Here is an 11,824-nt window from a genome sequence, read left to right as displayed (position 1 = left end):
CCGGCTGCGGGGAGGGGGCGCTGACACGTCATCATGCACGTCATCAGGCCGCGACCGCAGCCGCAGCCCTGGGGGGACGCCCCCTCCCCGGCGCCCCAAACCCTCCCGGGCGGCGCTTTAGGGGTCCCGCGGCCCGGGCAGGCGCGGGTTAACGTCACGCCCCCCGTCACGCCCCCGCCCCACCCCCGTGACGTCACGGTCAAGGGCTCCACCGGGCCCGTTCGCCGCCGCCGAGCTCGCACGGTGCGGGGGGGCCGGGGCGTGTCTGGGGGGGCCCTGAGGCGGTTGGGGGGTCCCTGGGGGGGGGTTGAGGGTCCTGGGAATCTTTAGGGGATTTAGGGGGGGTCCTGGGAGCCGGGGGGGAGCGTTTGGGGGGAGTCCCTGGGGGCCGTGGGGGCAGTTTTGGGGTCCCTGGGGACAGTTGGGGGGGTCCCTGGGGGCAGTTTGGGGTCTCTGGGAACAGTTGGGGGTCTTTGGGGCAGTTTGGGGGGACCCTGGGGGCAGTTTGGGGTCTCTGGGAGCAGTTGGGGGGGTCCCTGGGGGCAGTTTGGGGTTCCTGGGAGCAGTTGGGGGTCTCGGGGGCAGTCTGGGGGGACCCTGGGGGCAGTTTGGGGTCTCTGGGAGCAGTTGGGGGTCCCTGGGGGCAGCTGGGGGGGTCCCTGGGGGCAGCTGGGGGCCATGGGGGAGTGTTGGGGCGGTTCCTGGGGGCAGTTGGGGTCCCTGGGGGCGGTTGGGGGGGGTCCCTGCATCGTCTGCCGCCCCCCCAGACCCCCCAGACCCCCATGGCGCTGCGACTCGCCACCCCACTGCTGCGCCCGCTCCGCAGCGGCGCCCGCTGGGGGGGCACGGCCACGGCTGCCACCGCCCCCCCCGCCCCGCAGGGTGAGTGGGGACAGGGGGGTGTGTGGGGGGCGACACCCCCAAACCCCCTCCCTTCCACCGCCCCCGCCCCCCCCCCGCTGCTGGGGGTGCAGGGGGGGCACCCGCGTGGGGCAGCCGTGGGGCTGGGGCTGACCCTCCCGGGGTGCCCCCGCAGCCGCACCCCCCTTCGACTGGCGGGACCCGCTGGGGCTGGAGGGGCTGCTGAGCCCTGAGGAGCGGCTGCTGCGCGACGCCACGCACAAGTACTGCCAGGAGCGGCTGCTGCCACGCGTGCTGCGTGCCCACCGCCACGAGGGTACCGGACCCCCGGGACCCCCCACATCCTCCCCCGTCTCCTCAGACACCCCCCGAACCACTCCCCCCCGAACTGCCCAAACCTGTCATCCCCATTCTGCCCTTGGTATTGGTGCCCCCCCAGCACCCCAAATATGCCCCCAGCCTCCCCAGTACCCCCCCAGCACCCCAAATACACCCCTCAGCACCCCAGGGTACCCCCTTGGCATCCCCAGTACCCCCCCAGCATCCCCAGTACCCCCCCAGCACCCCAAGTACAGCCCCAGCACCCCAAATACACCCCTCAGCACTCCAGGGTACCCCCTTGGCACCCCCAATACCCCCCCAGCACCCCATGGTACCCCCTTGGCACCCCCAATACCCCTCCAGCACCCCAGGGAACCCCCTTGGCACCCCTGCCACCCTCCCCAGATTATCCCATTATCCCCAGGCACCCCCCACAAATCCCCCCAGGTCCCTGCGATGCCCCCAGCACCCCCAGATCCCCCCAGTCCCCCATGGCTGCCCCCTAATCCTCCCCAGCACCCCCCGAGCACCCTCCTCGGGGGCTAAGGTTGGGGCAGGGGTGGAGGGGTCCCCCCTCATGCCCCACTGTGCCCCCCCAGTCTTTGACCGGGAGATCGTGTCCGAAATGGGGGCGCTGGGGGTGCTGGGTCCCACCATCAAAGGTGAGTGGGGGGCGATGGAGGGACTGGGGACCACCCCAGAGGGTGGGGGAGACTTTGGGGGGGGGCTGTGGGGTCCCTGGGGGGAGTTGGGGTCCCGCTGGAGACAGCGAGGGAGCTGGGGGGCTACAAAGGGTGGATGTGGGGGGCCAGGGGTCCCCCCTGGGTCTACCAGGGTGTTTTGGCGGGGGGGGGGGCAGGTTGCCATAGGGGTGTTGGGACCCCTGGGGAGGGGCTGGGATGCCCCCAGGGGCAACGAGAGGGTTTGGGGGGGGCCAGGGGTCGGTGTGGGGTGCCAGGGTACGGCTTGGGGGGGCCGGGGGTGTGTGTGGGGTGACGGGGTACAGCCAGGGGTGTGCGTGGGGTGACACTGTCCCTAGGGTACAGCTGCGGGGGCTGGGGGTGTGCGTGGGGTGACGGGGTATGGCCAGGGGTGTGCATGGGGTGCCGCTGTCCCTAGGGTACAGCTGGGGGGGCTGGGGGTGTGCGTGGGGTGACAGGGTACGGCCAGGGGTGTGCATGGGGTGACGCTGTCCCCAGGGGGGCCGGGGGTGTGCATGGGGTGACGGGGTACGGCCAGGGGTGTGCGTGGGGTGACGCTGTCCCCAGGGTACGGCTCGGGGGGCCGGGGGCATGCGTGGGGTGATGGGGTACAGCCAGGGGTGTGCGTGGGGTGACGCTGTCCCCGGGGGGGCCAGGGGTGTGCATGGGGTGATGGGGTACGGCCAGGGGTGTGCGTGGGGTGATGCTGTCCCCGGTGGGGGCCGGGGGCGTGCGTGGGGTGACGGGGTACAGCCAGGGGTGTGCGTGGGGTGATGCTGTCCCCAGGGTACGGCTCAGGGGGCTGGGGGTGTGCGTGGGGTGACGGGGTACAGCCAGGGATGTGCGTGGGGTGATGTTGTCCCCAGGGTACGGCTGTGCGGGCACCACCTCGGTGGGCTACGGGCTGGTGACGCGCGAGCTGGAGCGGGTGGACAGCAGCTACCGCTCGGTGCTGAGCGTCCAGTCCTCCCTTGTCATGCACCCCATCCTGGCCTACGGGACCCCTGCCCAGAGGGACCGCTTCCTGCCCCCCCTGGGTGAGACCCGCGCGGGGGGCACAGACACGGGGGGGGGTGTGGGGCAGGAGGGGGGTCTGTGGGGCAAGAGGGGGGGCATGGGGCAGGAGGAGGGGTCTGTGGGGCAAGAGGGGGGCATGGGGCAGGAGGAGGGGTCTGTGGGGCAAGAGGGGGGGCATGGGGCAGGAGGAGGGAACCGTGGGGCAAAAGGGGGGGACTGTGGGGCAAGAGGGGGGGTGTGGGGCAGGAGCAGGGTCTGCGGGGCAGGAGGGGGGGCATGGGGCAGGGGAGGGAGCCATGGGGCAAAAGGGGGGTCTGTGGGGCAGGAGGGGGGTCTGTTGGGCAGGAGGAGGCGTCTGTGGGGCGGGGGGGGGCCATGGGGTTCCTGGGGTGCCCCTGACGCCCCCCCCCAGCGCAGGGGGAGCTGCTGGGGTGCTTCGGGCTGACGGAGCCAAACCACGGGAGCGACCCGGGGAGCATGGAGACGCGGGCGCGCTACAACCCCAGCGCCAAAACCTACACCCTGCGGGGCTCCAAGACCTGGTGAGCCCCGAACTGGGGGCGCGGGGACCCCCCGACACCCCCAGACGCCCCCCATGACCCCCCCTACGCCGGCCAGGATCACCAACGCGCCGGTGGCCGACCTGTGCCTGGTGTGGGCGGTGTGCGAGGAGGACAAGCGGGTGCGGGGGTTCCTGCTGGAGCGGGGGACGCCCGGCCTCAGCACCCCAAAAATCGAGGGCAAGTTCTCGCTCCGCGCCTCCACCACCGGCATGATCCTGATGGATGACGTGGAGGTGCCGGAGGAGAACCTGCTGCCCCACGCCGTCGGCCTGGCGGTAAGCGGGGGGCACCGGGGCGGGGGCGGCCCTGCCACAGGACGGGGTTCCCGGTGACGCCCGCTCCCCCCAGGGTCCTTTCGGCTGCCTGACCCACGCCCGCTACGGCATCGCTTGGGGCGCGCTGGGCGCCGCCGAAGCCTGCTTGGAGACGGCGCGGCAGTACGTCCTCGACAGGTAACGCCGGAGCCAGGGGGGTGCGCCGGAGCCAGGGGGGTGCGCCGGAGCCGGGGGGGGTGCGCCGGAGCCGGGGGTCCCACCCGTCCCCCCTCCGCCGCAGGAACCAGTTCGGGGGGCCGCTGGCGCGCAACCAGCTGGTGCAGAAGAAGCTGGCAGACATGGTGACGGAGATCGCCCTGGGGCTGCAGGCCTGCCTGCGCCTCGGCCGCCTCAAGGACGAGGGCAGGTGGGTGCCCCGGCGCGGGGACCGGAGCTGGGCGTGGGGAGGGGTGTGGCAGCGGGGTGCCGGTGTCCCCGTCCCCGCAGGGCGGCCCCCGAAATGGTGTCGATGCTGAAGCGCAACTCGTGCGGGAAGGCACTGGCCATCGCCCGGGAGGCGCGGGACATGCTGGGGGGGAATGGGATCTGTGACGAGTACCACGTCATCCGGCACCTGATGAACCTGGAGGCCGTCAACACCTACGAAGGTACCGCTGCGCCGGCTGTGGCCACAGGGTCCTGCCGGCACTGGCGCTGCTGGGCACCCCCGAAACCTGGCCGCTCCCTTGCCCGCAGGCACCCACGACATCCACGCGCTGATCCTGGGCAGAGCCATCACCGGCATCCAGGCCTTTGCCCCCAGCAAGGCGCCAGCACCGCGGGGCTAGCAGCGGGTGACGGCGCCGGCGGCACGTGGCTGCAACGCTCTGCGGCACGACCAGCCTCGCGCCGCGGCCGGCGGGGCCAGGACGTCGTCCATCGGGGACTTGACCGCTCCTCGCGGGGAAGGACGTGAGGAGACGGCGCTGATGCCCGGACCCGTGCCACCGACAGGATTTGGTGTCACCGACAGGACAAAGTACCGCCGAACAGACCCGCTGTCACTGATGTGACTTGGCATTACCCATGGGACCCGGCAGCCCGGTTGTGCCGGGCTTTGGCGCGGAGCCTCTTGGACAGCGAACTGCCCCAATGCCTTTGCCGTCCTCGCGGCTACTCGCCAATAAACGGTGGAAAAGCCACCCCATGCTGGCCTCTGTTCGTCAGTGCCAGCCTCATCAGCATTAATTAAGCTGCCGGGACACGGCTTCACCGTGCGGGAGGGAGCCCTGCTGTGGCACGTGCTCTGCACGGCGGGCTTTGCCCTGGCAAGCGGGCAGCAGAGCGTGGGCAGCTCCCCCCGATTCAGTGCTTGGGAGATTTTTAAATCTTTTTATTCATGCTGAACCTGAACGCCAATGGCAATGGAAAAGCCCTTTTGGGCCAAAAATCCCCCTTTCCTGCTCATCGCTGCCCTGGCACAGCAGCAACAGCTCGTGGGGCAGGCAGGCTGCCGCGGGGCTGGGGGGCCCCTGCGGATTTGGGGCCCCGCTCAGGTCTCGGGCTGCAGGCAGAGGTCGCGGTAGGCGGCCTCCATGGTGTGGAAAACCTGCTGGAGCTCTTCTTTGGCCTGCCCCACCCGTGCCATCACCTCAGTCAGCTCCTGCAGCCGCTCCTGCATCAGCTCGTTGTGGAGGCCGTAGAGGTGGAAGAGCCGCTCCTCCAGCTGCTCCGCCAGGCCTGAAACCTGCCGTGCCAGGGCAGAAAAGGGGGGGGAACAGCTCTTGCTGGGGTGCCGGGGTGGGCAGCGCTGCTGGCATGGCCGGCGCCCGGCTGCCGTCCCTGGAGGGGGGGTGGCAGCTGCGGCCGCCCGGGCTGGCGCAGCTCCCAGCCTGGCTTGGCGGCTGCCACCGCCAGCTGCGCCCACAGTAGCCGGAGCGCCGGCCATGGTAGCCACCGAGTGCCAGGTCACCGCGCGTCGCAGCTGCCAAGGCCGGGCCGCCATCTGTGCGTGGGCCTGCGGGAGCCCCCCTCCCGCCCCGCCGGCACGGCCCCCGCCGGCTGCAGGGACGCCGGTGGGAGCAAAGTCCGGCGCAGCGTGCAGCTGAGCGAGGACGCTGAGGGCAGCCAGCGGCTGCGCAGGGACGGGGAAGCTGTTGGCATCCCCTCCGCTCCCCAACATGGGGCTGGAGGCAGCGCAGCTGCCCCTCCGAAGGGGCTGGGGGCCGCTCCCCCCGCCACGGCAGTGAGCGCCGGTGCATACGGCACACCAGGCTCTGCAGCTGGCGCCGGCGCCCTGCGAGAGGCTGCTCGCACCACGCTCCCTCCCTGTGGCACCTCGTCTCACCGCCCCCCCGCAGCCTGCTGCTAATTCGGGCGGAATAACGCGATTAAGCGCGTCGAGCAGAGACCGCGCGGCCCTGCTCGGCAGCGAGGGGCTGGGGGTCTCCTTGCCCACTGCTGTCCTTGCGCCGGCAGCCCCCCTGACGCTCCCCACCTTCAGCAGCAGGCTCTCCCTGAAGCCGCTCATCACGGTGTGGTCTTCGTTGCGGCTGTCGTTCACGCTGTTGATCAGCTGCTGCGTGCGCTGCTGCAGGCTCCCGACGCTGGCATCCAGCGAGGCGAAGTACTGGGAGGCCTGGCCGCCTAATGCCGCCTCTGCGTCGGGCTGGGGGGCTGCAGGCAGCGCCTCCGTCCTTGGCCGAAACACAGGACCCACGTCTCAGGGGCACGCACCCCCCCGGGACGGGGCCACGCTCTGCCCAGGCCCGGAGGGGGACAATCTGCCCGGCCGGTTGCATTAATTGGGCAACGGGAACTCTGCTAATGAACGTGGTGGCCTGCAGGCAAGGGGATGTGCGTGTCGCCCACGACACCCCCTTGCTGCACCGACGCTGGGGCTGTCACTCCCCATATGCTCTTTTTTTTTTCACTCAGCTCTAAATTATGAGGCAATGGAGGGTGGAAAGCGTGTTACCTGCCAGGGTCCTCGCCGGGGGACTCATCATTGCTCAGCCCTGCGAAGAAGGGGCTGTCGGCCGCCACCGGCTCCGGCTCGGGGCCCTCATGCTCCTGTCGCGACATATCCATCCTGGGGGGGGCGGGGGGGGCCGCTGCGGCCTGCGACACCCCCAGCCCCAGGAGGGTCCCACCGCCGGCACTGGGGACCCGGGGGGGGCGGCGGAGGGGGCAGGCAGCGGAGCGGGGCCCGGCACTGGCCGCAGCCCGGAGCGGGGAGAGCGGAGCCGGGGACCCGCGGCCGCCCCTCACAGCGCTGAGGGGAGCACGGTGGGCGGGAGCTCGGCGGGCGACGGGCACCTGCGCCGGCCAATCGGCGCCCGCCTGGGGCCGCGGGGGCGACCAATAAAAAGCGGAGCGGGAAAAGGCGGGAAGAGGCGCTGAGGAGATGGAGCCGCGATGGCGCCGGGGCACGGTAGGGTCGGGGCGCACCGCGGGGTCCCGGCGGCGGGGGAGAGCGGCTGAGGGGCGGCGAGGGGGCCCGGTGCGGGGGCCACCGGGCTGAGGCACCCCGGGGAGGGCCGCAGGGCCGGTATGGCTGCCCCCTCAGAGCGGTGCGAGGCCGGGGGGCCCCCCAGCCCCCTTGTGCACAACAAACCCTCCCCGAGGTTTATGTCCCTGCCTCCGGCACAGACACAGGCACACAGCTGGCTAAAGGGGCTTTATTAGGGGGTACCCCTCCCCGGGCAGCGGGGGTCTAGGTGTCCAGGCGGCAGACGGGGCTGTCGTAGACCATCTGCAGGTTGACCCGGTGCCCCACCAGCTCTCGGATGTTGTTGATGCCGTACTTGATCATGGTGGGGCTGGTGCAGGAGACAAGGGGGGTCAGCGGGGGCGGCCCCCATCCCATGCCAGGGCCCCCCCAGCAGCCCCCGACTCACCGCTCCAGCGAGAGCCCCCAGGCGATGACAGAGACGTTCTCCGGCAGCCCCATGGGCAGCAGCAGCTCGGGGCGGAAGACACCCGAATTCCCAACCTCCACCCACTTCTTCAGCCCTGGGGGGTGAGGTGGGGGGCCCCCGCCCCGCAGGGGGTCAGGTGGGGTCCCCAAGCATGGAGCACCCCACAGACCCCCTACCTCGGAGAGAGCGAGACCCGGCCACCCCATAGCTGGACCCCAGAGCCTCGACACCCCATAAAGGCACCCCAACACCCCCCAACCCATAGGGAGAAAGAGGCTAAGCTTGGTACCACCCCAAAAAGTCACCCAATTTGCCCCCCCTTACTCTGGGAGGGCTGTGTGTGCATGCAGACCATGGGGTCAACCCCCCCCCCCCCCCCCCCCCCCCAGTTCTGTGGGTGCACATGTGGACCCCGGGGCTCCTTGGGGGCCCATGCAGACCCCCAGGACCCCCTACTCCTTGGGGGTGCCTATGCAGCCCCCCGGGGACCCCCCTCACCCTCGTGGTAGCTGAACACCTCCATGCTGGGCTCCGTGTAGGGGTTATAGGCCGGCTTGAAGCGCAGCTGGGTGATACCTGGGGACAGAGAGCGGTGAGGGGGGGTCCCGGGGAGTCCCCGGCCCCCCGCCACGCACCCCCTGTACCCAGCTTGGTGAAGAACTGCCGGAGGATGCCCATGAGGTGGCCGAGGGTGAGGCCGCGGTCGGCCACCAGCCCCTCTACCTGGTGAAACTCGGCTAGGTGGGTGGCATCCAGGCTCTCGTTGCGGAAAACCCGGTCGATGGAGAAGTATTTCACCGGGGAGAACTTCTCCTGGGGGGGATGGCAAAGGAGGGGTGGGGTCAGGTGGGTCCCCCCACCCAAACTGTCCCCCCCCCCCCCCACCCCAAAACCCATCCCACCTGCCGGGCCAGCTGGTAGAGCGCGCGGGCGCTGGCGGACGTGGTGTGGGTGCGCAGCAGGTTCTTCCGCGCCTCCTCCAGCCGCCACTCGTATTTGTACCTGGGGTGGGGGGCACAGCCCGGGGGTGGAGGGCACAGCCCGGGGCAGGGGGGTGCGCGGCCCCCCCATCCCACCTGTGCCCGCCCCGGGGCCTTGCTCTCACCCCTGCGAGCCGTAGCCGCCCTGTGAATGGACCTTCTTCACCTTGGCCGTGTAGCCAGTGGGCAGCTCGGGAGCCTCGGCGGGATCTGGGTGGGGGGCACAGACACAGAGAGGGGGTCAGTGAGGTTTTGGGGGTGGTGGGGGTGGTCCCCTTTATCCCTGCCCGCAGCACCCACCCTGCAGGAAGAAAGTGTCGTGCTGATCACGGGCCGGGTGCTGCTGGGGCTGGAAGAGGGCATCAAAATTCCAGAAGGAGCTTTCCACAAAGTTGTCGGTGGGCATCTCCGTGAACCTGGGGGCCGCGGCGGCGTCAGTGGTGGGGGCTGTGGTGGTGTCGCAGGCAGGCCGCGGCCGTGGGACCCCCCCCCGGGACTCACCCCATCTCCAGGAAGATCTGGCGGAGCTGGGAGCGCACCTTCAGCAGGGGGTGGAGGTGTCCGCAGGTGGGTGGCAGCCCCAGCGCCGAAAAGTTGTAGGGCTTGAAGGGGCGCTGCCGCCAGGAGCCCCTGCGGGAGCGGTTGGGGGGTCACGGGGGGGACTGGGTGGTCATGGCAGGGATTGGGGGGTTTTGGGGGGGTGGGGGGGGGTCACCCCAGACTCACGTGGCAATCATCTCTGGTGTCAGCTCCGTCTCCTGCCGCACCACCGCGGTGCTGAAGGCGCTGCCCTTGCGGATCCAGTAGGATTTGAGGGTGCTGGGGGGTGGGTGGGGGGAAGAGGGGGGGTCAGGGGACACCCCCAGACCTGACCCCCCGTCCCCAAACCCCGTCCCTGCTCACACTTCCAGCAGCAGTTTCCTCCTCTTGAGCTCGGTGCGGTCGCGCTCGGGCAGGCTCTCGGCCTCCCCCCGCTGCACCCGCTGCAGGCTCTGCTGCACCCCGTCCTGCACCTCCGCCACCTGCGGGACACGGGGGGGGCCGCGTCACGGGGCGAGCAGGGACAGGGCCCCCGGGGACAGGGTGCGAGGACAGGGACCCCTGGTCCCCCCAGGACGCTCCAGGGACCATTGTCCGTCTGTCCCTGGGGTTCTCCAGGGGATGCCGTCCATCTGTCCCCTCCTGGTCCCCCCAGGGTGCTCTAAGGGATCTCTGTCCGTCCCCAGGACACTCCAGGGGACCCCTGTCCATCTGTCCAGCCCCAGGATGCTCTAGGGGACCCCTGTCCGTCCATCCCTGGGACGCTCCAGGGGACCCCATCATTCTGTCCCCTCCTGGTCCCCCCAGGGTGCTCCAAGGGACCCCTGTCTGTCCACCTGTCCTCAGGACGCTCCAGGGGACCCCTGTCCATCCGTCCCCAGGGTGCTCCAGGGGATCACTGTCCGTCAGTCCTACCCAGTCCCTCTGGGATGCTCCAGGGGACCCCTGTCCGTCCATCCCCGGGACGCTCCAGGGGACGCTCCAGGAGACGCCTGTCCGTCTGTCCCCAGGGACCCCCGTCCGTCCCCCCGCGACACTCACGGCACGGAGGACGCGGGGGCCGCCAGGCGCCCCCTTCTCCAGGCGCAGCCACTTGTTGGCCATGGCCTTGCTGAAGCCCACCGAGCCGCCGGGCAGCTTCTGCGGGGAGGGGGCAGCCGTGAGGGACCCGAGCCCCCGCCGTGTCCCTGGGCCCCCCGGGCCCCCGGCACCCACCATGGCGTCGCTCTGCGGCAGCCCCTCCGCCGGGACACTCCGGAAGAGCCGCACCTCGGGGCTGCCGTCCCGCAGCACCTCCGCGCCCTCGGCGCTCAGCTCCCACCGCGTCGCCGCCCGCGCCTCCGCCTCGATCACCTACGGGGAGCGGCAGCGGGGTCGCCACCGGGGCTCAGCTCGGCTCCCCGAGCCCGCACCCCGGGACCCCGGCGCTCCCACCTCCCCCAGCGCCTGCAGGCTCTTTACGGCACCGACGAGCGTCTGGTGGTCGAGGCCGAGCGCGGCGGCCGCCTCCAGGCTGCAGAGGCCGCCGCCGGGCCCCGCCGCCTCCCGCTCCAGCCGCTGCAGCAGCAGCTCGGCCACGCTCGGCGACATCGCGCCGACCGGAAACGCTCCCGGGGCCCGCCGGAAGCGGAGGCGCCGTGCGGGGCGGAGCGCGGCGGCCGCCATCTTGGGCGCGGCGCCATCTTGGGTGCGGCGGGGCGCCATTTTGAGTGCGGCGGAGCGCCATCTTGAGCGCAGTGAGACTCCGCGGGTGTCATTGGGAAGGGAGGGGCAGACTGCTAGGTACTGATGGACAGCTATGACGTCGTGAGGCAGCAGGGTGACGTCATGAGGCGCTCGGCGATTTCACTGCCTGCCTCTGTGCGCGGCCTGGCCTAGCGAGGCTCTCGGTGCAGTGGCAGGCCGGTGTGCGTCCCCCCCCTCCCCGGCCCCGTGGCAGGGAGCGCTGGCAGCCACAGGGACACCCCTCCACGCCACCCCCACACCTGTCACCATGGCAACAACGACGCCGGGCCTGGCCTGTCGCCATGGCGACACCAACCCCGGGCGTGCTGTCTCCATGATGACAGCCCCCTGGGGCCAGATCGGGAGGGGGGCGCCAGCAGCTCATTAGCGCAGCCCCCCAGGTCTGCACCTTCCTGGGTTTCATGTGTGCAATTATTACATCATCAGTGCATCACAGGTCCATATTAGGTCATAGAGCCCTGAGACGAGAGAGAGACCGCCTGTGCCGTGCATCGTGACCCATCCGTGTCCCCACCCCACGGATTCCCCTGCCGTGTCCTGGCCCCGATCCTCTTCCAGGTGCTATTATGAGATGGCGAGCACCGCCCCCCACGTGGTCCGCGGGAGGCCTGGCCCTTTAAGAGCGCCCGGGCCCCACGTGACTGCGGTGACGCACCCAGCGAAGGGAGGACAGGAGCGCGCGGGGGGGCGTCTCCCTCCGAACGCGTGGTCACTCCTCATTGGCCATCGCCCTCAACCAATGGGAAGCGGCCATCTGGGACGCCAACGTTCGGGGGCGCCGTCGCCGCCGGCCAGCGGGCGGGCGGCCAATGGGAGCGGGCCCTGCGCGGGCGCGGGCCAATGGGCCGGGGCCGGGGGCGGGCCGAGGGGCGGCGGGCGCATAAAAGGGGGGCGCAGCCACCGCCCCCCTCCGCAGTGCCG

At 71.1% G+C, this 11,824-nt stretch overlaps 3 protein-coding genes across 3 annotated transcripts; 1 reads left to right on the top strand and 2 right to left on the bottom strand.

Annotated features, from left to right (window-relative positions):
- The first annotated feature begins 782 nt into the window (after window positions 1-782).
- Window positions 783-4,565, top strand: GCDH (glutaryl-CoA dehydrogenase). The gene is made up of 10 exons (XM_075725119.1): window positions 783-882; window positions 1,037-1,177; window positions 1,782-1,844; window positions 2,750-2,920; window positions 3,313-3,442; window positions 3,519-3,738; window positions 3,812-3,915; window positions 4,019-4,144; window positions 4,225-4,385; window positions 4,474-4,565. Exons 1-10 carry the CDS (start codon window positions 783-785, stop codon window positions 4,563-4,565), a joined length of 1,308 nt encoding a protein of 435 aa, XP_075581234.1.
- Window positions 4,566-5,269: 704 nt separating this feature from the next.
- Window positions 5,270-6,801, bottom strand: SYCE2 (synaptonemal complex central element protein 2). The gene is made up of 3 exons (XM_075725247.1): window positions 6,699-6,801; window positions 6,215-6,393; window positions 5,270-5,464 (listed from the first exon to the last, which is right to left on the bottom strand). The coding sequence occupies exons 1-3, from the start codon at window positions 6,799-6,801 to the stop codon at window positions 5,270-5,272; spliced, it is 477 nt and encodes a 158-aa protein (XP_075581362.1).
- Window positions 6,802-7,381: 580 nt separating this feature from the next.
- On the bottom strand, window positions 7,382-10,747 carry FARSA (phenylalanyl-tRNA synthetase subunit alpha). The gene is made up of 13 exons (XM_075725211.1): window positions 10,592-10,747; window positions 10,373-10,510; window positions 10,199-10,297; window positions 9,521-9,639; window positions 9,344-9,436; window positions 9,119-9,247; window positions 8,918-9,033; window positions 8,743-8,827; window positions 8,540-8,639; window positions 8,282-8,450; window positions 8,136-8,213; window positions 7,617-7,731; window positions 7,382-7,538 (listed from the first exon to the last, which is right to left on the bottom strand). The coding sequence occupies exons 1-13, from the start codon at window positions 10,745-10,747 to the stop codon at window positions 7,433-7,435; spliced, it is 1,503 nt and encodes a 500-aa protein (XP_075581326.1). The 3' UTR covers window positions 7,382-7,432.
- Window positions 10,748-11,824: the final 1,077 nt, after the last annotated feature.

The sequence above is a fragment of the Pelecanus crispus genome, chromosome 27 (genome assembly GCF_030463565.1).
Source record: "Pelecanus crispus isolate bPelCri1 chromosome 27, bPelCri1.pri, whole genome shotgun sequence".
Lineage (NCBI taxonomy): Eukaryota > Metazoa > Chordata > Aves > Pelecaniformes > Pelecanidae > Pelecanus > Pelecanus crispus.
This window is presented reverse-complemented; position numbering and strand designations above follow the sequence as displayed.